The sequence below is a fragment of the Periophthalmus magnuspinnatus genome, chromosome 10 (genome assembly GCF_009829125.3).
Source record: "Periophthalmus magnuspinnatus isolate fPerMag1 chromosome 10, fPerMag1.2.pri, whole genome shotgun sequence".
Lineage (NCBI taxonomy): Eukaryota > Metazoa > Chordata > Actinopteri > Gobiiformes > Gobiidae > Periophthalmus > Periophthalmus magnuspinnatus.
In genome coordinates, this window is record NC_047135.1 from 2,847,581 (window position 1) to 2,875,169 (window position 27,589).

At 39.5% G+C, this 27,589-nt stretch overlaps 1 protein-coding gene across 2 annotated transcripts in view; it reads left to right on the forward strand.

The window, feature by feature from the left end:
• The first annotated feature begins 1,992 nt into the window (after positions 1–1,992).
• Positions 1,993–27,589, forward strand: part of sh3tc2 (SH3 domain and tetratricopeptide repeats 2) — a 49,172-nt gene continuing 23,575 nt past the window's right edge. Inside the window, exons 1-7 of one of the 2 annotated variants that reach the window (XM_055224630.1) lie at positions 1,993–2,167; positions 15,569–15,656; positions 18,356–18,454; positions 20,698–20,823; positions 24,330–24,454; positions 24,572–24,677; positions 25,608–25,751. In XM_055224630.1, the coding sequence (XP_055080605.1) occupies positions 15,632–15,656; positions 18,356–18,454; positions 20,698–20,823; positions 24,330–24,454; positions 24,572–24,677; positions 25,608–25,751 (625 nt within the window). In that variant the 5' untranslated portion in view covers positions 1,993–2,167; positions 15,569–15,631. Of the gene's footprint in view, positions 2,168–15,447; positions 15,657–18,355; positions 18,455–20,697; positions 20,824–24,329; positions 24,455–24,571; positions 24,678–25,607; positions 25,752–27,589 lie in introns of those variants that run through there. The other variant, XM_055224629.1, reaches the window with a different exon arrangement.

Sequence of the window (27,589 nt, forward strand, 5' to 3'; positions counted from 1 at the left end):
CAAGGTGGAACAGAGCGTTTTTTTATTTACTCAGCCTAAATCTGCAGGGTTCGTGTGTTAAACATGTGAACGTAAACAGTCTAAAAAGTACTTCTAAAGTTACTGCTCTGAGGAGGAACCACAGACAGCAGCGTACATCGAAATTAAATAAGGAAATGATATATTTTCTTGAGTTTTTATCTTGCAATTTCTGTTTTGGCTTTGATTCTGTCCATGTTCTTGGCAGTGAATCAAAGCTTTATAAATGCAGCTTTTAAGTCGTTTAATCATAAAATTGATCCAGTGTCGACTTGTTTTGATGCTTTCAGGCGCCAGTTTATGAAGCGCCAACAACATGAAGTTACCTCATTTACCTCATTTACCTCGTTTACCTCGTTTACTTCGTTTACCTCGAAGTACTTCATATGTCGTGTACGTGTTTATATATTTCCTCGAGGTCCCCCGTCTGCAGGTTATTCACTTTAATCTAGTTACAAAGGCAGACGTCCTGAAAACGCTCTAGAAATTTATCGACTTTAAAGCTACGATTACTGTAATGAAGTACAAGTTGTAGTAAAGCAAAAAGAAAAGTACAGTACAATACTTTACATCTGAGAGCAGTATCTGTACTTTCTACTTCACTACATTTTTGAACAGGACTGAAAAGTAGTATTTTTTTAATAGTTTGAGATCAACTGAAAAGTAACAGGAACTTTAATACTTTTAATACAAGAACTTTTACTTAATTAGATTTTTTCATGTGATACTTTTACTTGAGTATTTTTGTTCTCGTACCTGTACTTTTGCTTAAGTAGATTTTTTTAGGTGATACGTTTACTTGAGTATTTTTAAACGTTTACTTGAGTATTTTTGCTTCTATATCTGTACTTTTACTTAAGTAGATTTTTCATATAATATTTTTACTTTTACTAGAGTATTATTTTTACTTTTTTTTCTTCATCTGTACTTTTACTAGAGTAGATTTTTTCATGTGATACTTTAGAGGTTTTTTGGTTTTTTTTGCCCCAGTATCTGTACTTTTACTTTACTTATTACTTGTACTTTTTTTGGCTAATACTTTTACATTTACTTAAGTACTTTAATTACCAGCTCCAGTATCTGCACTTTTACTTAAGTAGTTTTTCTTTTGGCTGATAATTTTGCTTTTCTTAAACAGATTTTTTCATGTGACACTTTTACTTTTACTTAAGTATTTTTTTTTTTTTTTTTGCTCCAGTACGTGTACTTTTATTTAAGTAACTTTTTTTTAGGAGATACTTTTACTTTTACATAAGTAGCTTAGGTACCTATACTTTTACTTAAATATGTTTGTTAGGCTGATACTTACTTTTACTTGAGTATTATTTTGCTCCGCTATCTGTACTTTTACTTAAGTAGCTTTTTCATATAATATTTTTACTTTTACTTGAGTATTATTTTTACTTTTATTTTATTTTTTTGTTCTTTATCTGTACTTTTACTTAAGTAGATTTTTTTTTGGCCCATACTTTTATTTTTACTTGAGTATTTTTTTTTTTACTTTTACTTGAGTATTTTTGCTTCAGTACCTCTACATTTACTTAAGTAGATGTTTTCATGTTATACTTGTACTTAAGTTCCTGTACTTTTACTTAAGTAACACTCTTGAGTACTTGTTCCTCTGGTGTTGACTGTAGTAAACAGCTGAAATAATCCTCATCAGTGAGAGATGAGTAACCAGGACACTCAGAGCGTCCAGCGGAGGGAGGCAGGGGGCGGAGCTATGTCCTGAAGGAGCAGGGGGCGGAGCTATGACCTTAAGAAGCAGTGGGCTGAACCATATCTTAAAGAGGCAGTGGGAGGAGCTATGTCCTAAAGGAGCAGTGGGAGGAGCTATATCCTAAAGGAGCAGTGGGCTGAACCATGTCTTAAAGAAGCAGTGGGCGGAGCTATGTCCCTAAGCCCCTCCCTCCTGTGTAACATGCTGCTGCCTTCTCTCTCTCCAGCCTCACACTGCTGCTGCTGACTTCTACACTTTCCTCTCGTTTCCCTCTCGAGGTTTTTCTGCAGACTCCAGAATGGCTCGTGTTTCGTCAGCTGTCACAAGACTCACGTTTTTCGAGCCAAAACAACAAACCTGAACGTTTCCAGGCGGAGGGCAGCAGCTCACGTGAGGAATGAGCTGAGAGGAACTGGGAGAAACACAGAGGTAACAGAGTTTTTGGAGATTCGTTTCTGCTTTCTGTGAAACTTCCACGTTGTTGAATGAAGCTGGCGGCCGGAGGAGCCAGTTTTACACAGCTGCACTTTGTTCTCAGTCACTTAACCATAAACTAGTTGTTGTCATTTCACAGACTGGACTGGAAACTGTTATAAAGGCAGAGGCACGTTGTGATTATGGTTCGTTTGGTGTCGCCGACGTTCTGTTGTTGCCAAGAGATTAGGAAATGTAATATTTTTGCAACAGCGATTGTAAAAATTAAAGTGTCACAACAACAAGTCATGTTCTAATGCTGTAAACGCATGAAAAACAGACCTGGAGTTGTGTTTTGTTTCATTTACACATGTTTGAGTAACACACAAAACGCTCTGTTGCACCTTGTGATGTCATCAAGTGGTAGTTTTCAAGCTCGCAACTACCGTTTTACCTTTAATTCAGCAGAGATTCGCAATTCCTGGTCTAAAATGATCAAAAATGACTCTTGAAATGAAGGTGTGTGGAGTTTAAAAACACAGCGGAGCACTTCCTGTATCGCCACACGATGACATCACAGGGTGGAACTGAGCGTTTTCTGTTTTGAGAGAAGAACTCAGCCTAAATATGACCCTTTAAGTTCACTTCAGTCCAACAAAAATAGCACTCGCAAAGCCAAAGTTTGAAGAATGCTACCTTAGATTCTTTGCAGTAGTTGTGCTTTGCAGTAGTAGTAGTAGTAGTAGTAGTAGTAGTAGTATCTTCAGCTATAAATCTTAAGCTTCTCCCATAGAATGAAAAGAAAAGCCTCTAACCCATCACTTATAGACTATTTTTACAAAAACACTTCCAGATGTCGCTCTCTTTACAATCGTAATTACACCTCGGCTCAATCCACTTCAGGGCGGCACAAACGCTGCCATAGAACACAATGTGGGACTCTCCCTGCAGGGCACTGAACCCGCGCAGACACACTGGCATCTGAGTGACTTAACAGGAGTTGGGCTAAACTTAGAGACCCCTAAAACCAGCTGCCTCATGTTACTACGCTATTTAAAGGTCCGATATTACACAAAACTGACTCTTGTGTGCGTTAAGTTGTGTTATAATGTTGTTTACGCCTCAAAAACAGACCTGGAGTTGTGTTTTGTTTCATTCACACATGTTTCTAAACCTCAAAATGCTCTGTTCAACCTAAAGTCAAATGAAGCTCATCGAAGCTAGCAGTTATAGCGGCTAATTTGGAGCTGAGTTTCATATTTGGAATTCTGACTGCGAGTATCATAGCAACCAAAGAGCCAATCAGGAGAGAGGCTGTTGAAGGTAATGCCTCTTCCCGCCCACACCGCTGGTTTAGCAGGGAGCGGGCGCTTAGCAACGCTGTCAATCAAACCTGTCGCTAATGCTAAAAGGAGCGACCTCGGGGAAAGAAGGCGCCGGATTTGTCTGTTTTTAATGTTCATATCTTGATTTACAGACACAATAGTGAAATAAAAACCCCAGGATCATGTAGAGGGTTAATACGAACATTTAAGACCAGAATGACGAGTCTGACAGCAGCAGGTACAGGGAGAGGAGACAGTTCTTCAAAAAAAAATTAAAAAAAATTAATGAATAAATAAACAAACAAAAAAACTGCTCAAAATAACAAAAAAAGGAAAATTAACTAAAAAAAACAATAATTAACAAAAAATAACAAAAAAAAATCATAAAAAGAATAACTAAAAAAAAACTCAAAATAAGAAAAATAAAAAATAAATAAAAAAAACAGCAGGAGCAAGTACAGAGAGACAGTTTTTCAATAGAAAGTGAATTGGAGCCAGAGTCGATGGAGCTGGAAGTGCGCACATGATCACTTCCTGTTTGAAACGCAGCGACTAGCAGGTTAGCTACATCCACTTACATAAACAATCTATGCTCTAGTTTAACATTTTGAATCGTTTGAACACAGATTTCTTAAAATAAAAATATGGTTACAGTTCCACCTTGTGATGTCATGAAGTGGTAGTTTTCAAGTTAACAGCTACGTTTTTTATCTTTAGTTCAGTAGAGATTGTCGACTCCAGAGCTCATCCAATTAATTCAAGAAATGAAGGTGTGTGGAGTTTAAAAACACAGTGGAGCACTTCCTGTATTACCACATGATGACATCACAAGGTGGAGCAGAGCGTTTTCAGTTCAAACCCAGACTCCAGCCTAAATATGCAGTTTGTTTGTGTGTTAAACTTGTGTGAATGAAACACAAAAACACAACTCCAGGTCTGTTTGTGATGAGGAAACGACATTAAAACATTTTGTGGAGACTCATAACTCGCCGTCGTGGAGCTGCGTTCACCATGTGTTTCTCATTAGCTCGTCGCGGTCGGATTATTGTCACGATCTGTGGAGTGTCATAATGTCGTTTGTTGTGGTCAGGGGCTGTGTGTGCGCAGAGACACAACGGAAACACATATGTGAGTGTTTCAGCGAACAATGTGTGAATGAATGAGGGATAAACACAACTGAACTGGTTTGAATGTGTTTCAGGAAAGGGGCGGGGCTATGATGTTGAAGGTTGCTTGGAAATAGCAACTTTAGACCATAGACTGTTTATATAAATGGGCATAGCTAACCTACTAGCATCGTCGCGCTTCCAGCTCCGTCGACTCTGGCTCCAATTAATTTTCTATTGAAAAACTGTGTCCTCTCTCTGTCTCTGCTGCTGTCAGACTCGTCATTTTGGTCTTAAATGTTCGTATTAACCCTCTACATGATCCTGGGGTTCATTTATTTTTATTTTGAGTTTTATTTAGATTTTTTATTTATTTATTTATTTTTATTTGAAGTTTTTTGTTTTTATTTTTTTGTCATTTTGAGTTTTTTGTGTGTTTGTATTTTTTTTTTTTAAGTTATTTGGAGTTTATTTTGATTTTTTTTTTTATTAAAGTTTTTTTTTGTTATTTTGTGATTTTTTTTGTTATTATTTTTATTTATTTATTTTGAGTTTATTTTTGATTTATTTTATTTTTGAGTTTATTTTGATTTATTTATTTGTTTATTTTGTTTTTTTAAATTTTTTTGTTATTTTGAGGTTGTTTTTTGTTATTATTTTTTGTTATTTATTTATTCGTTTATTTTTAGTTATTTTGAGTTTATTTTAATTAATTTATTTTTTTTTGGTTATTTTGAGTTTATTTTTTGTTTTTTTGTTTTTTTTAAACCTATGTCTCCTCTGTCTCTGCTGCTGTCAGAATCATTTTGGTCTTAAATGTTCGTATTAACCCTCTACATGATCCTGGGGTTTTTATTTCACTTTTGTGTCTGTAAATCAAAACATGAACATTAATAACAGACAAACTTTCTTTCCCATGACCCTTAGCGACAGGTTTGATTGACAAATGCTGTGGGTGACGTCACACTCGCTTCGCCCACTTCTTCATATACAAGGCTCATTGTACAAATTGTTTTCCAAATTCATTAATTAAATCTGTAAAATGGCTGCCAACCTCTGAGCCGTAGCCGCCCATTCCCGCGTTGACCCCTTGCTAGCGTAGTTAGCGTAGCATGCGTCGTAGCAAAGTGACGCCTGATATTGTTCTCTTTGAAAACCGTAACAGTTTCTTGGCGTATTGGGCACAGCCTTTGATCGGACTTCAGTGAAAAAATATTTAGTTTGTCCGCTCCGTATTAAACAATCGGCGCTCACTGTCCACTTTTATTTTCTTTCATAAACTCATTTTTTCAGAAGGGCTGATAAGAGAATAAGAGAGTAACACACGCGAACAAGGTTAATGTAGCTGAAGGGCGCCATCTTTTGGGGAAATGTTGGTATTACAGGGGAAAGGTCAGTTGAACACGGTTTACCCTTAACTATTTTAATATAATTTGGTCACGTTCGGCCGGATTAATAAACCCGGCGGGCCGTGTGCCGCCCCTGGGCCGTAGTTTGCCCGTGTCTGGTTTAGACATCGTTGCATCAGCAGAACACGTCTGTAGTGTATTTGGATTTGTATTAAAGTGGAATTTATTGCAGTTGTGTAACATATATTTTCCATGTAACAGGCCTGTGCTGTTACGTCGTCATTTCAACATTTCAAAACAAGATAAGTCCATGTATTAGATTGTACTGCATGTAATACTGCAGTAGTGTATTTGTAGAGACTGAAGACGCCCAGTGACATATGGACTGACTCAATATGAATGATCAGTTACAGTGATGGGAGAATACTTTGAAATACTGCAGTAAAATGTATTTAGTCACTGAATACTGCAGTAAAAATGTATTTAGTCACAGAATACTGCAGTAAAAATGTATTTAGTCACAGAATACTGCAGTAAAAATGTATTTAGTCACTGAATACTGCAGTAAAAATGTATTTAGTCACTGAATACTGAGGTAAAAATGTATTTAGTCATTGAATACTGCAGTAAAATATATTTAATTAACTGAATACTGCAGTAAAAATGTATTTAGTCACAGAATAGTGCAGTAAAAATGTATTTAGTCACTGAATACTGAGGTAAAAATGTATTTAGTCACAGAATACTGCAGTAAAAATGTACTGTGTAACTTATTCTGTTACATCGGCCAATCAGAGAACTGTGTTCTGAATATTTTGCATACTTTTACATAGACTGGAATTATACTAAAGTGAAAAAAACAGATCTAATTGTAAACAGCTTCATTTTTGTTGCTCTGTTTGTTTCATTTATGTCGAATTAGAGACAAAAATCCCACACGTTGAACCACAGGAGCTGAGTTTGATACTTTTTGTCACTATTTCTGTGCAGTTGAAATTACAGGGTGAAGTACTGCCAAGTATTCATTTTAATTTTGGAAAGTAACTGAATACTACAAAATAAAAATAAAAAACAACAACAACTATATCCTGAGTACAAGGAAATGAAAAAGTAACTGTATTTTAAGTACTACGAAATGAAAAAGTAACTGTACCAGAATACAGTTACTCAAAAGTAGTATTTTTGGTACATGTCACAGTTACTTCCAAACACTGGTCATAGTTTTAGACATTTGCTGGTTCAGTTATTGTAAGTATTTTATTTCTACAGCTCATTTAAATAGGACTTAATCTGCCCAAAATGCTTCATATAAAAGACAAAAAATAAATAAAAATAAAATAAAAAATAAATAAATAAATATACAGATGCAGATACATAAGTGTGTTTTTTGTTTCTCGGTTTTAACAGTTTGTCTGGATTTTTTAATTAATCAAGAATTCGACCGTTTTTATTTTTCCAGCGATGCTTTTATGGAGTTACAGACTGTTTATATAAATGGACATAGCTAACCTGCTAGCCGCTACGCTCCAAACAGGAAGTGATCATGGGCGCACTTCCTGCTCCATCAACTCTGGCTCCAATTCACTTTCTATTGATAATCTGTGTCCCCTCTCTCTGTAACTCTGTCAGAATCATCATTTTGGTCTTAAATGTTCGTATTAACCCGCTCTACATGGTCCTGGGGTTCATTTATTTTTATTTTGAGTTTTATTTAGATTTTTTATTTATTTTTATTTGAAGGTTTTTTTGTTATTTTGAGTTTTTTGTGTGTTTGTGTTTGTTTTTTTTTAAAGTTATTTGGAGCTCTACATAATCCTGGGGTTATTTTCTTTTATTATTATTATTTTTTTAAAGTTATTTTGAGTTTATTTTTGATTTATTTATTTATTTCATTTATTTTTTATTTTTGTTATTTTAAGGTTGTTTTTTTTGTGTGTTTTTTTTTAAAGTTATTTAGATTTTTGGGGTGTTATTTATATATATTTTTTAAAGTTATTTTGAGTTTTTTTTTTCTCTTTTTTTGTTATTTTGAGTTTATTTAGATTTTTTATTTATTTGTTGTTATTTTAAGTTTTTTTTGTTATAAGTTTTTTATTATTTAGATTTTTTGGGGGGGGTTATTTATTTATTTCTTTTAGTTATTTTGAGGTTTTTTTTTTTTTTTTTTTTTTTTTTTTGTTATTTTAAGTTTTTTTGTTATTTTGATTTTTTTTTTTTTGGGGGGGGGGGGGTTATTTCAATTTATTATTATTTTTTAGTTATTTAGATTTATTTATTTTTTTTAACTGTGTCCTCTCTCTGTACCTGCTGCTGTCAGACTCATCATTTTGGTCTTAAATGTTCATATTAACCCTCTACATGATCCGGGTGTTTCCAGATTAGCCTCTATACCTGCTCGAGCCTTGACGAGCTTCATTTGTCTGAAGCTGAAGCTGAAGCTGAAGCTGTGGTGACGTCAAACTCACTCACGTCTTTATAAAGTCTCTGTTTACTCTATTGCCTGAGTCATATCAGATTGTGCTTTATCACTATCACTTTATCACTCCTGTTATCACAAATATTTTCTTATCTTTTCAAACTTTCGTCAGGCCTGAGTAAAATAAAGATCAAATTCTGTCAACTGGACCCAAAGGTCAGACAGATATAAAACAGTGTCCAGCAGAGATCTGACCACAACTGAAGACGAGACCTTTGTCCAGTGACAGATGTGAATTTTTCTTTTACTATGGATCAGACTCAGTGGTGGAAAGTTACAAAGTATTAGTAGTAAAGTATTAGTAGTACTTAAGTAAAAATAAAAGTAAGAATGTATACTTTACTTAAGTACATTTACAGTGGATACTTTTACTTCAGTACATTTGAGAGCAGTATCTGTACTTTCTACTCCACTTCATTACAGTCCTGGTTTAGTCCTGGTTTAGTCCTAGTTTAGTCCTTGTTTAGTCCTGGTTTAGTCCATGTTTAGTCCTGGTTTAGTCCTGGTTCAGTCCTGTTTTAGTCTTGGTTTAGTCCTGGTTTAGTCCTGGTTTAGTCCTGGTTTAGTCCTGGTTTAGTCCATGTTTAGTCCTGGTTTAGTTCTGGTTTAGTCCTGGTTCAGTCCTGTTTTAGTCTTGGTTAAGTCCTGGTTTAGTCCTGGTTTAGTCCTGGTTTAGTTCTGGTTTAGTCCTGGTTTAGTCCTGGTTTAGTTCTGGTTTAGTCCTGGTTTAGTCCTGGTTTAGTCTTGTTTTAGTCCTGGTTCTGTCCTGGTTTAGTCCTGGTTTAGTCTTGTTTTAGTCCTGGTTTAGTCCTGGTTTAGTCCTGGTTTAGTTCTGGTTTAGTCCTGGTTTAGTCCTGGTTTAGTCCTGGTTTAGTGCTGGTTTAGTCCTGGTTTAGTCCTGGTTTAGACCTGGTTTAGTCCTGGTTTAGTCCTGGTTTAGACCTGGTTTAGTCCTGGTTTAGTCCTGGTTTAGTCCTGGTTTAGTCCTGGTTTAGTTCTGGTTTAGTCCTGGTTTAGTCCTGGTTTAGTCCTGGTTTAGTCCTGGTTTAGTCCTGGTTTAGTCCTGGTTTAGTCCTTGTTTTCTGTTAAACAAAATTCAGCTCAAATCTTTATCAAAATCACCACATTTGACGCTTTATCAGACTCAAAATCTGTACGAAATACTTTTACTTTATAGTCTTTAAGTCCATTTTCAAACAGGTACTTTAATCCTTTTACTTAAGTACATTAGTCTTGAGTACTTCTTTGAGTACTTCTTTCTCCGTGTGACTGAGCCATTCCACAGATCTGATTGTGTCCCGTTATTAGATTAGAGTAAATCTGTGGATAACGAGAGTCCACACGTGTCCTGACAGATCCGCACACACACACACACACGACACACACACACGACACACACACACGACACACACACACACACACCCACACCCACACACACACCCCCACACACACACACACACACGACACACACACACACAGTTTATTTCACTGCCGCTCATTCGATTAGAGACAGAGTCTTTTCTGTGTGTGTCCAGACTATAAAACAGCGCCCTCTGTCTGTCACATCCTCTCAGTCTCTAACACAATTCAACACCAGACTGACCCACCTCCTCCCTGGTATTTAACACTCGACAGGATGTGCAGGTGTTTTTTGTTCTTATCTGTTACCTGTGTATTTAAAAAGGCGCTAAAGAAATAAAATGGAATTGAACTGGAAAAACTCCGAGTAGAGGTTAAAACTGCACTCGGTCACTTTTCTGCTTGTCTCTACGGAGATGGTATTGCTTTGCTGAGACTTTTCCACTGATTGGCATTATATATAAATATTTATCCTGGTTTAGTCCTGGATTAGTCCTGGTTTAGTCCTGGTTTTGTCCTTGTTTAGTCCTGTTTAAATCCTGGTTTAGTCCTGGTTTAGTTCTGTTTTAATCCTGGTTTAGTTCTGTTTTTATCCTGGTTTAGTTCTGGTTTAGTCCTAATTTAGTCCTGGTTTAGTCTTGGTTTAGTCCTGATTTCGCTCTGGTTTAGTCCTGGTTTAGTTCTGGTTTAGTCCTAATTTAGTTCTGGTTTAGACCTGGTTTAACCCTGGTTTCGCTCTGGTTTAGTTCTGTTTTAATCCTGGTTTAATCCTGGTTTAGTCCTGGTTTAGTCCTGGTTTCGCTCTGGTTTAGTTCTGGTTTAGTCCTGGATTAGTCCTGGTTTAGTCTTGGTTTAGTCTTGGTTTCGCTCTGGTTTAGTCCTGGTTTAGACCTGGTTTAATCCTGGTTTAGTCCTAATTTAGTCCTGGTTTAGTCCTGGATTAGTCCTGGTTTAGACCTGGTTTAATCCTGGTTTAGTTCTGATTTAGTCCTGGTTTAGTCCTGGATTAGTAGTTTAGTTGTAAAGTTGAGTGAGTGTTTTCTGAGTTGGCGTCAGTTTAACCCGTTTAAACGGTTCAAATCACATCGTGGAGGGTCATCATGGACCTGATTAGTTCTTTATCTGAAGTGTATTTTTATTCTTGTTCCGATTCGCTCTTTTCTTCCCGTGACCTGATTACAGACAATTCTGAGCCGTGGAACCGATTTAGCAACAATTTTCCCAAAGTAGCTGCTGTATTTTGTCAAAGCTTCTGTTTCCTCCAAACATCTGCTGAAGTATTTTGTTTTGTTTTTCTGACCATGATTATTTTTACAGAACCTTCGAAAATGTGCAGGAAAGAGCCAAGAAATGAAATACACAAGTTTAAATAAAGTTATGTCTGAAGGGCAAAGGTCACGTTTTTATACAACGTTTTTACAACTTCAAGACACTTAAAGCTTTTTACATCAAGGAACCACTCACACATTTATACACCAGAGTACACAGACACTGAAGGGGTTAAGTGTCTTGCCCAAGGACATAACAACAGCATTTATCTGTGGACTGAGTGAGTGTGACGTCACCCACAGCGTCTGGCTCCAGGCAAATGAAGCTCATCGAGTTATAGAGTGAATCTGGAGTTACACATGTGAAATTCTGACTGTGAGTATCATAGCAACCAAAGAGCCAATCAGGAGCGAGGCTGTTGAAGGTAACGCCCCCTCCTATCCACAGGGACAGGAAGCAGGGAGTGGGCATTTAGCAACACTGTCAATCCTGGTTTAGTCCTATTTTAGTCCCGTTTTAGTCCTGGTTTAGTTCTGGTTTAGTCCTGGTTTAGTTCTGGTTTAGTCCTGGTTTAGTCCATGTTTAGTCCTGGTTTAGTCCATGTTTAGTCCATGTTTAGTCCTGGTTTAGTCCATGTTTAGTCCTGGTTTAGTCCATATTTAGTCCTGGTTTAGTCCTGGTTTAGTCTATGTTTAATCCTGGTTTAGTCCTGGTTTAGTCCATGTTTAGTCCTGGTTTAGTCCATGTTTAGTCCTGGTTTAGTCCATGTTTAGTCCTGGTTTAGTCCTAGTTTAGTCCTGGTTCAGTCCATGTTTAGTCCTGGTTTAGTCCTAGTTTAGTCCATGTTTAGTCCATGTTTAGTCCTGGTTTAGTCCATGTTTAGTCCTGGTTTAGTCCTGGTTTAGTCCATGTTTAATCCTGGTTTAGTCCTGGTTTAGTCCATGTTTAGTCCTGGTTTAGTCCATGTTTAGTCCATGTTTAGTCCTGGTTTAGTCCTAGTTTAGTCCATGTTTAGTCCATGTTTAGTCCTGGTTTAGTCCATGTTTAGTCCTGGTTTAGTCCTGGTTTAGTCCTGGTTTAGTCCATGTTTAGTCCTGGTTTAGTCCTAGTTTAGTCCTGGTTCAGTCCATGTTTAGTCCTGGTTTAGTCCTAGTTTAGTCCATGTTTAGTCCATGTTTAGTCCTGGTTTAGTCCATGTTTAGTCCATGTTTAGTCCTGGTTTAGTCCATGTTTAGTCCTGGTTTAGTCCATGTTTAGTCCATGTTTAATCCTGGTTTAGTCCTGGTTTAGTCCATGTTTAGTCCTGGTTTAGTCCATGTTTAGTCCATGTTTAGTCCTGGTTTAGTCCTAGTTTAGTCCATGTTTAGTCCATGTTTAGTCCTGGTTTAGTCCATGTTTAGTCCTGGTTTAGTCCTGGTTTAGTCCTGGTTTAGTCCTGGTTTAGTCCATGTTTAGTCCTGGTTTAGTCCTGGTTTAGTCCATGTTTAGTCCTGGTTTAGTCCTGGTTTAGTCCTGGTTTAGTCCTGGTTTAGTCCTGGTTTAGTCCTAGTTTAGTCCATGTTTAGTCCTGGTTTAGTCGTAGTTTAGTCCTGGTTCAGTCCATGTTTAGTCCTGGTTTAGTCCTAGTTTAGTCCATGTTTAGTCCATGTTTAGTCCTGGTTTAGTCCATGTTTAGTCCTGGTTTAGTCCTGGTTTAGTCCTGGTTTAGTCCTGGTTTAGTCCTGGTTTAGTCCTGGTTTAGTACATGTTTGGTCCTCGTTTAGAGTTAGTTTAGTCTTGGTTTAGTTCTGATCGGGCGCTTAGCAACACTGTCATCAAACCTGTTGCTAACGCTAACAGGAGCGACCTTGGGGAAAGAAGGCGCCTGATTTGTCTGTTATTAATGTTCATATCTCGATTTACAGACACAAAAGTGAAATAAAAACCCCAGGATCATGTAGAGGGTTAATATGAACATTTAAGACCAAAATGAGTCTGACAGCAGCAGAGACAGAGAGAGGACACGGTTTTTCAATAGAAAGTGAATTGGAGCCAGAGCCGATGGAGCCGTAAGCGCGCACATGATCACTTCCTGTTTGTAGCGCGGTGCTAGCAGGTTAGCTCTGTCCATTTATATAAACAGTCTATGGCACTGGATCATATTTGTCTTGTACACAAAGAGTAAGTGGCAGCGCCGCTCTGTGAGATGTTGATAAAGTTGTTTGATCCCTGCCGCTCTCCGTACTGCTCCTCTCTGACCTTGTGCGGCTCGTGCGGCTCGTGTGGCTCGTGTGGCGTTGGCTTACAGCACATCAGCAGTGCAGTCGTGGAGATGACATAATCCTTGCGTAATCCAATAGTCTCTTATTGATTACTCCAGAATGTAGTGCTCCAAATACAAATCACAGCATTAAAGGCGGGTTATGTCACTTTTCTTGGCCTATGATCCGCCCCGTGCTTGTTTCCATGGAGATATTAAAGGGCCTATATTATGCAAAACTGACTCATGTGAGGTTTAAGTCATGTTTTAAGCCTGTTTCCTCCTCAAAAACAGACCTGGAGTTGTGTTTTGTTTAGTCTGTTTACACATCCAAAGCTCAAAACGCTCTGTTCCACCTTGTGATGTCATCAAGTGGTAGTTTTCAAGTTAACAGCTCCTTTTTTACAGTTTGTTCAGTAGAAATGGGTGATTCCTGAGCTGAAATTATCCAAATGATTCTAGAAATGAAGGTGTATGAAGTTTAAAAACGCTGTGGAGCACTTCCTGTATCACCACATGATGACATCACAAGGTGGAACAGAGTGTTTTCCATTTGAGACAAGAACTAATTGCAGGGTTTGTGTGTGAATGAAACTCCAGGTCTGTTTGTGATGAGGAAACACAGATCAGAGAATAACACAGTATGGGCCCTTTAATGCTCTGATGGAATGTTTCACAGTGTGGCATTAAGAGAGCAGCTCTTCTCCTCCATCACTTTCACACCAACGACCAGCACCGGACAATGGACGCCCCACACATCGCCACGGCGACGCACATTCTGAGCATATTTGTACCAACTCCCTCTGTGCAATATAAAGAATAGAGACCCCCCCGTGTTCTCTCTCCCTCCCTTTGTCTCTCTCTCTCTCTTTGTCTTTCTCCATGCCTCTCTCTCCCTCTGTTTCTCTCCCTCCCTCTGTTTCTCTCCCTCCACCTCTCTGTCCCTTCCTCTCTCTTTTTGCTCCCTCTCTCTCCATCTCTCCCCCATTCTCTCTGCCTCCCTCTCCTTCTCGTCTCTCTCTGTTTCTCTCTCTCTCCTTGTCTCTCTTCCTCCCTCTCCCTCCCCCCTCCGTCTCTCCCTTCCTCTCTTTCTCTCCCTCCCCTTCCTTCCCTCTCTCCCTCCACCCCCTCTTCCTCCCTCCCTCTCTCTCTCTCTCACTCACTCTCCCTCCCTCTTTCACATTCCCTCCCTCTCTGTTTCACCCTCCCTCTCTCTCCCTCCCTATGTCTCTCCCTCTCTCCCTCCCTCTCTCTCTCCCCCTCTCCCGCCCTCTCTCCCTCCCTTCTCTGTCTCTCCCTCTCTTTCCTCCTCTTTAACACCCCCCATCTCTTTGTTTCTCCCTCCCTCCCTCTCTCCCTCCCTCCTTCCCTCTCTCTCTCCCTCCCTCTCCCTCTCTCCCTCCCTCTTATGCCACCTCTCCCTCCCTCTGTCCCTCCTCCTCCCTCCCTTTCCCTCTCTGTCTCTCCCTCACTCTCCTCCTCTCTCCCTGTCTCTTTGTATCTCCCTCCCTCTCTCCCTCCCTCTCCGTTTCTCTCTCTCCCTCCCTCCCTCTCTGTTTCTCTACCTCCCTCCCTCCCTCCCTCTCTGTTTCTCTCTCCCTCCCTCTCTCCCTCCCTCCCTCCCTCCCTCTCTGTCTCCTCTCCCTCTCTCCCTCCCTCCCTCTCTGTTCCTCTCCCTCCCTCCCTCCCTCCCTCCCTCTCTGTCTCCTCTCCCTCCCTCCCTCTCTGTTTCTCTCCCTCCCTCTCTATTCCTCTTCCTCCCTCCCTCCCTCTCTGTTTCTCTCCCTCCCTCTGTGTTTCTCTCCCTCTCTCCCTCCCTCCCTCCCTCCCTCTCTGTTCCTCTCCCTCCCTCTCTGTTCCTCTCCCTCCCTCTCTGTCTCCTCTCCCTCCCTCTCTGTCTCCTCTCCCTCCCTCTCTCTCCCTCCATCCCTCCCTCCCTCTCGTGCCAGTCCCATAATGCTTTGTGATTCCTCTGGGCAGACACAGAGGAGAGAGAGAGCGGCTGGTGGGAGGAGAGAAAGAGAGAGCGAGGGATGGAGACAGCAGCAGACAGACGAGCGCTGAACCGAGCCCTGACTCAGATAAGACCGAAGCCCCTGTGACATAACGAGGGGCGCGGGTCTGGTCCCGTACAGGATAAAGCACTTCAGGGGTCAGGGGTCAGAGGTCAGGATGGCGTTGATCTGTGGGTCGTGTCGTTTCTGGTCCTGGGTGGCGTCGTGCTGCTGCAGACCTTTTTTAAACTCCTCGTGTTGTAGCGGACTCATCAAAGTGTGCCTCTCCTCCTTCACAGGTGAGTCCCGGGCGCCGCCGCCGCCGCCGCCATGAAATAACCCCACGTTAAAGCGAACGTAGAATGGGGGCCACTCTTAGCCACGAAGGTAAATAAAGGCACGGCTGCTGCGCTCTGTGTTTTTACTCGTTGTCCCCGGTTCTTCTGATGCTTTGAAATGGAAGAATCGTTCGCTTGTTGTGGTGTGATGTTGCCTCGTTTCCCTTTGTCTTGAGTTTAGATCAAAATAATCTAACGAATATTGACAAAAGCATGTTTTTAAACTGTTAAAGTGTTAAATATTACACAAAATGGACGCCAGTGAGATTTAAGTCGTGTTATAATGTCGTTATGTCGTCAAAAACAGACCTGGAGTTGTGTTTTGTGAGTCTGTCTACATCTCCAAACATCAAAATGCTCCGTTCCACCTTGTGATGTCATAAAGTGGTAGTTTTCAAGTTTTTCAAGTTTTCAACAGCTCCTTTTACCTTTAGTTCAGTAGTAGATCGGCAATTCCAGAGCTAAAATGATCCAAATGATTCTAGAAATGAAGGTGTGTGGAGTTTAAAAACGCAGCAGAGCACTTCCTGTATCACCACACGATGACATCACAAGGTGGAACAGAGTGTTTTCAGTTTCTAAATATACAGAGTTTGTGTGTTAAACATGTGTGAACGAAACAAAACACAACTTTGTTTCATTCACACATGTTTAAGTAAGTTTTTATAATTAGTCTGTAACATCTCCAAACCTAAAAACGCTCTGTTCCACCTTGTGATGTCATCAAGTGGGAGTTTTCAAGTTAACAGCTACGTTTTTACCTTTAGTTCAGTCGAGATAAGTGGCAATTCCAGACGCTGAAATGATCCAAATGATTCTAGAAATGAAGGTGTGTGGAGTTTAAAAACACAGCGGAGCACTTCCTGTATCACCACATGATGACATCACAAGGTGGAACGGCGTGTTTTCAGTTTTCCGTAGAACTCAACCTAAATATGCAGGTTTTTTTTGTGTGTTAAACATGTGGGAAAAAAACAAAAAACTAAAACTCCAGGTCTGTTTGTGACGAGGAAACGACATTAAAACACAAATCAGAGAAAAGTGTAATATAAAAACCTTTAAACAGTTCAAACTTTTGTGCTTTTTTGTTTTATAAAGTGCTGGAAATGCAAACGTGCTTCAGATACGGCGTGTGGTTTGTGGTCACATGTAAACGTTAGGTCCATGTGTTTGACTTCTTTGCTTCTCCTAAAAAAAGTCCCAGTAACCCACCCCACTAACCGCCGCACCCACACCAGATGTTTTAACCCGTGTTCTATGAGTGTTACCCCCGTGTGACGTCGAGTGTGTGAAGGATTAAAGCGAAAAGAAACAGAACGTGAACAGGTAAAGTAACGAGAGACGACAGACTGTGTAAAGATCATCGAGGCCAGAGCAGTTACAGCGGCGAATTTGGAGCCAAGTTCTATATTAGGAATTCTGAGCGTGAGTATCATAGCAACCAAAGAGCCAATCAGGAGTGAGGCTGTTGAAGGTTACGCCCCTTCCTGTCTGCACTACTGATTTAGCAGAGAGCGGGCGCTTAGCAACGCTGTCAATCCTGGTTTAGTTTTAGTTTAGTCCTGGTCTAGTCCTGGTTTAGTCCTGGTTTAGTCCTGGTCTAGTCCTGGTTTAGTCCTGGTCTAGTCCTGGTTTAGTCCTGGTCTAGTCCTGGTTTAGTCCTGGTTTAGTACTGGTTTAGTCCTGGTCTAGTCCTGGTCTAGTCCTGGTTTAGTCCTGGTTTAGTACTGGTTTAGTCCTGGTTTAGTCCTGGTTTAGTCCATGTTTAGCCCTGGTTTAGTCCTGTATTAGTCCTGGTTTAGTCCTGTATTAGTCCTGGTTTAGTCCTGGTTTAGCCCTGGTTTAGTCCCGGTATAGTCCATGTTTAGTCCTGGTTTAGCTCTGATCTCGGGCGCTTAGCAACACTGTCAATCAAACCTGTTGCTAACGCTAGTGGGAGCGACCTCGAGGAAAGACGTCGCCTGATTTGTCTGTTATTAATGTTCATATCTTGATTTACAGACACAAAAGTGAAATAAAAACCCCAGGATCATGTAGAGGGTTAATACGAACATTTAAGACCAAAATGAGTCTGACAGCAGCAGGTACAGAGAGAGGACACAGTTTTTCAATAGAAAGTGAATTGGAGCCGATGGAGTTGTTCCTGTTTGTAACGCGGTCGCTAGCAGATTAGCTTTGTCCATTTATATAAACAGTCTATGGGAGAGATCAGTGATCAGTGATGGCGATAACAACCACAGTTTTACAAAAGTCTTTTCTGAACGAATGTGCAAAAATGACAAATACTTGGATTAATAAAAGTACTTTAAGTTGTCAGGTTAGAAAACTTTACATTTCAATAAAAAAAAAAACAGGTCATTGGTTGAGGTTTAAGACAGTAAGTTTGGTCCAAAACCCCAAAAGCACAGCTAAATCAAAACAAAATTCACGCAATCTTTGAATTTTATTGACAATTCCAATTAAAGATTTACAAAAAAATCATTTAAACTTTTTCCAAACTCATCCACAGCCCTTTTTCAGTTGGATAAGTGAAAAACATAGTCACATTTTGAACTAAAGTTTTCAAATTAAGCTTTATATATATTTTTGTCAGCAGTTTTACAAAATATCGCCCTCTGGTGGAGACTTAAAACGAATAAAACTAAGAGCCAATACGCAAAAAAATGCAAAATGATTTATCGATCCATCACGAATTCCAAATATTAATTTCTCCACATTTATGTTCTCCGTTTACGTTCTTTCTTTCAGACATTTCTCCGGCGGAACTGGACGCCCTGTGGAGGGAGCCGGCGTACACGTTCGGCGGAGCACATGACCACTTCTCAGGAAATGACAACATGACACAAGGTGGAGCGCAGTTCACTTCAAAACAAACACTGAGCCGCCACGTTAGGTAACAAAACGCCACTGAGGGTCTGACCTTGGGCGAAAACGCTACAAAACACGAGGTTCCCGTGACGTTTTTAAGGCCGCACGGAGGAAGTGTTTAGGACGTCCTCCCCGCAACGAGTATTTCACAAGCAGACTTTTATTTTGACGTATTTATACATATATATTCTGTGGACACGTGAATATCTTTGGACTGTAGTGTTTTCAGGCAAGTGAGAGACTAAAACGAGCGATAACGAGCTTTATCCATTGCACAAAACACTATTTATTTGTTAGTTGCTATAGAAACGGGTCACTTTTTATCATTTGTTTGAGATGCTAGCTTAAATAACTAAAAGAAGCCGTTATGATTAATGTTGTTTCCTCGTCACAAACAGATCTAGAGTTGCAGAAAACACTCCTACTGTTAGCACGGCTGCCTCTCCACAGATCTGAGCTGTAACTTGTTAATTGTTAGCTTAAACGGCTAATATAATGCTAATTTCGTATCTGTTCTACTGTTGTTTTCTTGTCACAAACAGACCTGGAGTTGTGTTTTTTTTGTTTTATTCACACATGTTTCACACACAAACAAACCTGCGTATTTAGGTTGAATTTTTCTCTCAGACTGCAAAACACTCTGTTCCACCTTGTGATGTCATCATGTGGTGATACAGGAAGTGCTCCACTGTGTTTTTAAACTCCACACACCTTCATTTCTAGAATCATTTGGATCATTTCAGCTTCTGGAATCGCGAAACTCTGCGGAACTAAAGGCAAAAACGTAGCTGTTAACGTGAAAACTACCACTTGATGACATCACAAGGTGGAACAGAGCGTTTTGAGGTTTGGAAATGTGCGCAAACTAATAATAAAAAGTTACTCAAACATGTGTGAACGAAACAAAACACAACTCCAGGCCTGTTTTTGACGACGTAACAGCTTTATAACACGACTTAACGCTCACAAGACTCATTTTTTGCGTAATATCGTAGCTTTAAGTTGAATCAGACGAGGAAATATATTTACCGACGCTCCATATTGTTGTATTTATCAGATTCCTCACATTGTCGACTTCGGCTTTGTTCTCTACCTTCACTCTTCATTTAATAACAAAAAAAAAACCAAAAAACGATTGTGCGTCTTGAGCCAGAGCCGTGTTTATTAAAAACAGTGATTGTGATCTTTGTGTTCACTGGAAACATTTATAAAAAAAAAAAGACCTTAAGCCCGTCTGGAAATGGCAGATTTCATCGTCTGACGTCCTTCAACGAACTCGATCTGATCCTTTTATGAGCACGTGAGCCTGCGCTTTAATCCTCACACTTTAAAGGACACGTTATTCAGAATACACTTTAAATACAACACGTTTAACCACATTTTAAGTCGTAAAAATAGTTTAAATAGCTAAATAGTCGTACTTAACCTCTTGGACGTTTGTGTAATCCTGTATTTGAGGCTTGGACGCTGTCTGAAAATGTCTGTTTTCACCTACCCCCTGTCTCCGCCCACTTATTTGCATATGTTCATTCATTCCATAGGCAAATTATAGTCTGGATTATACACTAGGGTTTGAAAATGCTGCGTCACCATAGCAACATTACATCAATAAGACGTATTTTGTTAGTTTTTTTTACGTCTTTGGACCTGTTTTTGTGATTCAGCCATTTTAATTTAATATCGGGGTTTGCGATGAACATTATTTAAAGTTATTATCAACATATGTTAAACTTTTATACTAAAAAAAGGATAATTTCGCCTATTTAAAGTTCATATATTACGCAAAAAAATTGACGTTTGTGAGCATTAAGTCGTGTTAAAATGCTGTTATCGCCTCAAAAACAGACCTGGAGTTGTGTTTTGTTTCATTTACATGTTTAAGTAACTTTTTATTATTCGTCTGTCCACATCTCCAAAGCTCAAAACGCTCTGTTCCACCTTGTGATGTCATGAAGTGGTAGTTTTCAACAATTTTTAACAGCTTCTTTTACCTTTAATTCAGTCGGGATCAGCAATTCCAGAAGCTGAAATGATCCAAATGATTCTAGAAATGACGGCGTGTGGAGTTTAAAAAAAAAAACACACAATGGGGCACTTCCTGTATTACCACACGATGACATCACAAGGTGGAACAGAGCGTTTTCGGTTTGAGAGAAGAACTCAGCCGAAATCTGTGGAGTTTGTGTGTTAAACTTGTGTCTGTGTGTCTTGCTCATGGGCAGGTGAGGATGAGGGCGGGGCGCTGGGGGAGTCCGGAGAAGGAGGGGCGGAGTCAGACAGTTACTGGAAGAAGAAGGAAGCTTTTCTCCGAGGAAGTAAAGTGTCGCTCGGGGAAAAATTCTCGTCAGGTGAGTTTCAAACAGATTCGTTTCATTTGTCGTGATGTTTCAGCGGCGTTTTTCAAGCTGGAGACGAAAATACACACATCATGATGGAGTTAAAACACGATAATTTCAGAATACACGCCGTCTGCTGGTCTCCATGGCGATACAGTATGAATACGTATCTAGAATGTTCCACCGTATGGCATTAAACATATTTATCTAGCACTTATTTAATGTGTTTTTATTGTTTTTTCTTGTGTTTTTATTGTTTTTTATTGTTCTAAATACCTTGAAAATGCTTTATACTTTAAAGACACACTGCTCATGTTCCTGGAGATGTTATGAATTAGCAGGAATGTTCCACAGTACGGCATTAAACTGATGTGCAGTACCAGTGAAAAGTCTGGACACGCCCTCTCATTCAGGTTTTTTAATTTTAATTTTAATTTTTAATACTTTCTACACTTTATATCCACACAGAAGACATGAAATATATGACGCAATATATATGAAATAAAAAACAAAAAACAAAAAAAAACTCTACTAAATATTTTTCAACGATGCAAAGAACAGCTACTTTGAGGATTTGGACATAAAATATATAAAAATAAATAAATAAAAAACTTTTTCCTTACTACATAATTCCATATATCTTCATTTATTTGATGTATTCTGTGTTTATATAAAATGTAGAAAAGCAGTAAAAAAAAAAAAACTCAAAAAAAAAACTCCAAAAAAAAAAAAAAAACAAAACATAAAGAGAGGGTGTGTCTTCTAAACAGTTTAATGCCATACTGTGGAACATTCAAGGCAATAACATCATAACACCTGAACATGAGCAGGTGAGGGACCCTCCGCCTGAACGTTATTGCATCTTTAAATGTCACGGTTCAGAGTTTTTGTTCCTTTAAACATCAGTGACGCCAAAGTTAAAGTGGATCAATGTTTATTTTATTATAATTTAAAATATTCTTTATCATAGAGTCTTTAAAGGTCACGTCAAAAACTGCACATAAACAATATTACTTTAACTTACTTCATATTGATATTAAAGGGCTCATATTACGCTGTTTTCTGCTTTATCTCCATGGAGACGCCACTGATTTGCCTGGAATGTTCCGCACTATCCCCTCAAACATCTTTTTCAACCTTATTTGTGTGTTTTGAAGCTGAGACATGCTTTCTGTGAGCCTCTGCGCAGATCTGACCTGTCGTTCGGCGCTGGCGGTGAATCCTTTTTGTTTTAAAGTTTAATGCCACACTGTGAAACATTCCATCAAAGCATTAAAGGGCCCATATGACGCTGTGTTCTGTGTGTGATGTTGTTTCCTCGTCACAAACAGACCTGGAGTTGTGTTTTTTGTTTTTTTTTGTTTCATTCGCACATGATTAACACACAAACAAACTGTATATTTAGGCTGAGTTCTTCTGTCAAACTGAAAACACTCTGTTCCACCTTGTGATGTCATCATGTGGTAGTTTTCAAGTTAACAGCTACGTTTTTACCTTTAGTTCAGTAGAAAATTGGCAATTCCAGGACTGAAATGATCCAAATGATTCTAGAAATGAAGATGTGTGGAGTTTAAAAACACAGTGGAGCACTTCCTGTATCACCACACGATGACATCACAAGGTGGAACAGAGCGTTTTCAGTTTGAGAGAAGAACTCAGCCAAAATATGGAAGGTTTGTTTGTGTATTGTAGATGTTGAACTTGGTTGGTTCTAATGTTGTTTCCTCATCACAAACAGACCTGGAGTTGTGTTTTTTTTTGTCTCATTCACTCACATTTAACACTCTGTTCCACCTTGTGATGTCATCGTGTGGTAATACAGGAAGTGCTGCACTGTGTTTTTAAACTCCACACACCTTCATTTCTAGAATCATTTGGATGATTTCAGCTTCTGGAATTGCGAAACTCCGAGGAACTAAAGGTAAAAACGTAGATGTCAACTTGAAAACTACCACTTGATGACATCACAAGGTGGAACAGAGCATTTTGAGGTTTGGAGATCCACGCAAACTAATAATAAAGTGTTACTCAAACATGTCCGAATGAAACAAAACACAACTCCAGGTGCGTTTTTGTCGACATAACAGCATTATAACACGACTTTACACTTACAAACGTCCATTTTTTGTCAATTTTTTGTCACTTTTTTGTCACTTTTTTGTCAATTTTTCGTCCATTTTGGCCTTTCAAAACCTGTATCGACCTTTAAAATCCCGCACCGCCATCTGAAACCCAGCAACAAACCCCGCCCACATCCGCCGAATCTCAAACAGCATGTCTTTGTAAAACATTCGCAAACAAAATCCAACCTGAACGAATGTAAACGCGGCCGATTGGCTCTCATTATCCGCACATGCATAACGATGAGGCGCGTTTCCCATCTGCTCGTGTTTGGCCCACTCAGCAGAACGGCCCCATCCATCACCTCCCCCTCCAGGTTCCTCCTCTCAAATGGATTCAAATGGGCACGTAGACAGGCCGGTAAGAGGGCTAATAGCTTTGTTATGTGTCTGGGGACCATCCGTGTGCTCCTGATGCACCTCTCTGGAACATGAGCCGCCTTACCGTGGATTTAATGAACTACACGAGGAGTTTGGACATGGAATACCTCGATTTTATACACAGTCATTCAGTAATTTGTCTGTGTATATTTTATAAACCGGGGAGCGTAGATTGGATTAGCTGAAAATAGAGGAGGAGGTAAGGAAGGGCATCTGTTGTAAAGCAAAAGTGCGGCGTCATACTACACAATACTCGTTTATCGCGGGGGTTACGTTCTAAAAATAAGTCGTCAGCTTTATTTTTTACATTATTCTCTATGTTTTTGTCTGTAAAACCCCTCACCACACACTTTATACACTTTTCTCACACGGGCGTTAACATTTTCTCACATTTCTCTCTCGTTTAAACTCTCTCAAAGTTCAAACCTTCGTAGGCGTCTTTGTCGGTGCAGAACGTTTCATCGACATTGTGGGTTTTGTCGGGGAGAAAACAAATTGCAAACGTACAGCACTTCAGAGTCACACTGAGATCCAACGTTTATGTAAATTTGTCTGAACACATTCTGTACTGGACACGAGACACGGCACCATCGTGATACCCAAGAAACCCAAACCTCTCAGAAATGTGAAAATGAAAGGCTGAGTTCTTCTCTCAAACTGAAAACACTCTGTTCCACTTTGTGATGTCATCGTGTGGTAATACAGGAAGTGTTTTTAAACTCCACACACCTTCATTTCTAGAATCATTTGGATCATTTCAGCTCAGGAATTGCCACTTATCTCCACTGAACTAAAGGTAAAAGGAGCTGTTAACTTGGAAAAAACTACCACTTCGTGACATCACAAGGTGGAACAGAACATTTGAGCTTTGGAGATGAAACAAAACAGAACTAGGGGGATGTTTTTGAGGAGGTAACAGCATAATAACACGGCTTAAATCTCGTAACAGTCAATTTTACATAATATCAAACCTGGGTTACTATAAAAAGTGTATGTTTTTGTCTTTTTTTTTTTTAGAAATTCTGTTGCTTTTCACCGGTCGAAGGCGTTCAACTGGACCAGACCGGTTGTTACAGGAAGCTCTTCGAACGAGGCTGAGAGTCGTGGAGAGTAACAGCAAAGATGTCATCCAGCTCTTTAAGGTGAACTTTAATCAAACACACGACTGTATAATCCAAACATCGTGACAAAAATATATATGTCGACTTGTGAATGAACGTAAAAGTCGTGTTGTAAATGTGTCATATTGTTTTGTGTAGGACCTGTCTGCTCGTCTGGTCTCTGTCCACGCCGAGAAGGACAGCTTTGTACTCACCTTCAAAACCGTGGAGGAAATCTGGAAGTTCTCAACCTACTTAGCCTTAGGTAACCCATCCTCTCTGTGTTTTTATATTCATCAATCGATCAATCAAACGTTATTTACAGAGAACTTTAGAACACTCAAGGTGACGACACGCTTTCCAATAAAACCAACAAGATGTAAGAACATTCGAAACAAAGAAAAACAATAAAACAAGAACAGATCGTCACGAGGAGGGTATTAAAATAAAACCCAAAATGCAAAACTGCTGAATAATAATAATAATCTAATCAACAAAATAGCTCTGGTGAAGAAAAAACAGAACGTTCCAACATCGTCGAAACTAAAGGAATCGCAGAAATCGAACAAACAGCAGGACATGATAATTGCTGCGTCTCAGTTCGACGGTTTCACACTTCGTCGGCTGCATTTGAAGGACACTTACGTCACTTCTGGCGCCACGAGGCCTGTCCAGTTTCGTTTGAGAATGGCGAAGAAATCCCCTCGAATGTTATGTTTGTCTATTGATATTCAAAGGGAAAGATTAATTCCTTAATTCAGTCAATCTAAACAGAAATAAATGGCCGACGACGACACCTTGACTCTCCTTCTTAAGCGTTTAGCTCATTAGTCAGCTACCGTCGTGGTTGCTAGGCGATGTAACGTAAGCGACATAACGTAAACGCACAAACAACGTAGGCCTGTCCCGTTTCGGCAAGGCCTTTGCAGTCGACAGAGGCTACATGGAGGAGGGTCCTTCAAATGGTACTTCGAAGTGGGCAACCGTTGAATTGGGACACGGCGCAGAAAACAAGACAAAGATGGAACACGTGAGGGCGGAGCAGGCGATCAAAACAGGAAGTAAAACTCAAAAACATAAGCGCACAGGACACACGTCAAACTAAAACACATGAACGATAGAAATAAGGCAAACATCTGAATATTCACATTGGTTGATCTGATTTATAGATGGATTGTTTTGTCTTTGGCTCCAGGCTTCGTCGCTCGCTGCTTGGAGAACTTCTTGTGCGATCAGTCATTCTGGTTGGATCCGGAGCTTCTCAGCGACTTGGAGATAAACGTCACAGTGGATGAAGAACATCTGGCCACTTTGTATTTGGGACTTTTGCTTCAAGAAGGTACGAAAATCTAACCTTGAACAGCAAGATGGATTCTCATGATATTTGTGAGATCATAAACTCTCGAGAATCCATCTTGAGAGACTCCTGGTGTATCGGGCGGGCGGACCAATCACAGAGCAGCAGTGAGGATTGTGCGGAAGTCAAAGGCGGAGCGCTCGAGAACCGAAACAAACATGGCTGAAAGAAATTTAGCCAATTTATCATCAATATGTTTGTGAAAAACCTGCAGATGCTTAGAGCTTTGTGCGTTTGTGGAACAGGGAAGATGTCTGAGCTTTTCTCTCAACTAGATTTAACCAAAGTTTGATTATTCGTTTTGTTCCGCTGTTATGACGCTTCGACCAATCAGATTCATCGGTCTGAAGGTAGGAGCTGATTTCACACCTGTTAGCTTCCTGGCTAGCCCTATTGTTTACAGAAAGACAACACTGCGTTTATTGAAGCGAAGGCCTGATCTAATCCCGCATGATGATGATGATGTTTTGATGATGATGACGATGTTGATGATGATGATGATGATAATGACGACGACGTTAATGATGACCATGACTATGACGTTGGCGACGGCGACAATGACTATGATGATGATGATGATGACAATGACGATAACGATGATGTTGATGATGACAATGATGACGATGACGACGACAATGACAGCGATGACGATGGCGGCAATGATGAGAATGACGATGTTGATGGAGGTGACAATGATGGCGATGATGACGATGTTGATGATAATAATGACTGTGACGTTGGCGACGACGATGATGATGACGACGATGATGATAATGATGATAACAACAATGACGACGACGTTGATGACGATGACAACCATGATGACAATGATGATGACGATATCATGGCTGTCTTTGCTCTTTAACTTTTGTAAATCCAGTGTAATTAGGCATGACATTGATGATGATGATGATGATGATGATGATGATGAAGATAATCACGATAACAACAATGACGATGATGACGACGGCGATATCATGGCTGTCTCTGCTCATTAACTTTTGCAAATCCAGTGTAAAATCATCCGACGTTCACCTTAATTATTTCCGTAGATTTTTCTGACCTGATTAACACAGAGGACGAGTTGGACACTTTAACGTTCCAATGTTCTCCAGATGAGTCAGATTCTTACTGTAAACTCAAACCCCACCGTGTTTTCTTGCTCCGAGGATCAAACGTTCTGCCGAGTCTGTATTAAACTGTATATTTCTGAGCGTTCCCACTGGACTCCAGAGAAACGTACGCTATATTTTGCTGCGCTGGCGATATTGAGTGAGAATTGCATTAAGTTAATAGGAGAGTATAAAGCATCCATCATTGGGCTAGAGTGAGTGGGGCTGCAGCAGAAACACCAGCACTTTTGCTTTGCTTTAGCGTAAGTGCTTTTATCAACATAAAACTCAGACACTTTGGGGGTCCAGTTTAGGCTTAACGGAAGTACAGAGTCAAGTTTTGTTTACAGCACAATATCTATATCTATATCGCAGTATCAGCAAATGCAGTATATCCATCTTAAATAACAGTGTATTTAATATTTTAGATGTCTTTATATACAATTGTTATTGGATTCAAAATACTCTAAAACTCTGTCCTCATAAAGAGTTTCTGCAGCCTTTTACCAGTGATGGATGAAGTACTCAATGTAGTTAAGTAAAAGTACAAATACGGAGGTAAAAAGTGACTCAGTATCACAGAAAAAAAGCTACTTAAGTAAAAGTATTTAAGTACCTGTTTAAAAATGTACGTTAAGAGCAAGAAGTAAAAGTATTTCACAGTGTTATTCATTTGTCAAAGTGTAAATTTTGGGATTTTTGAGACAT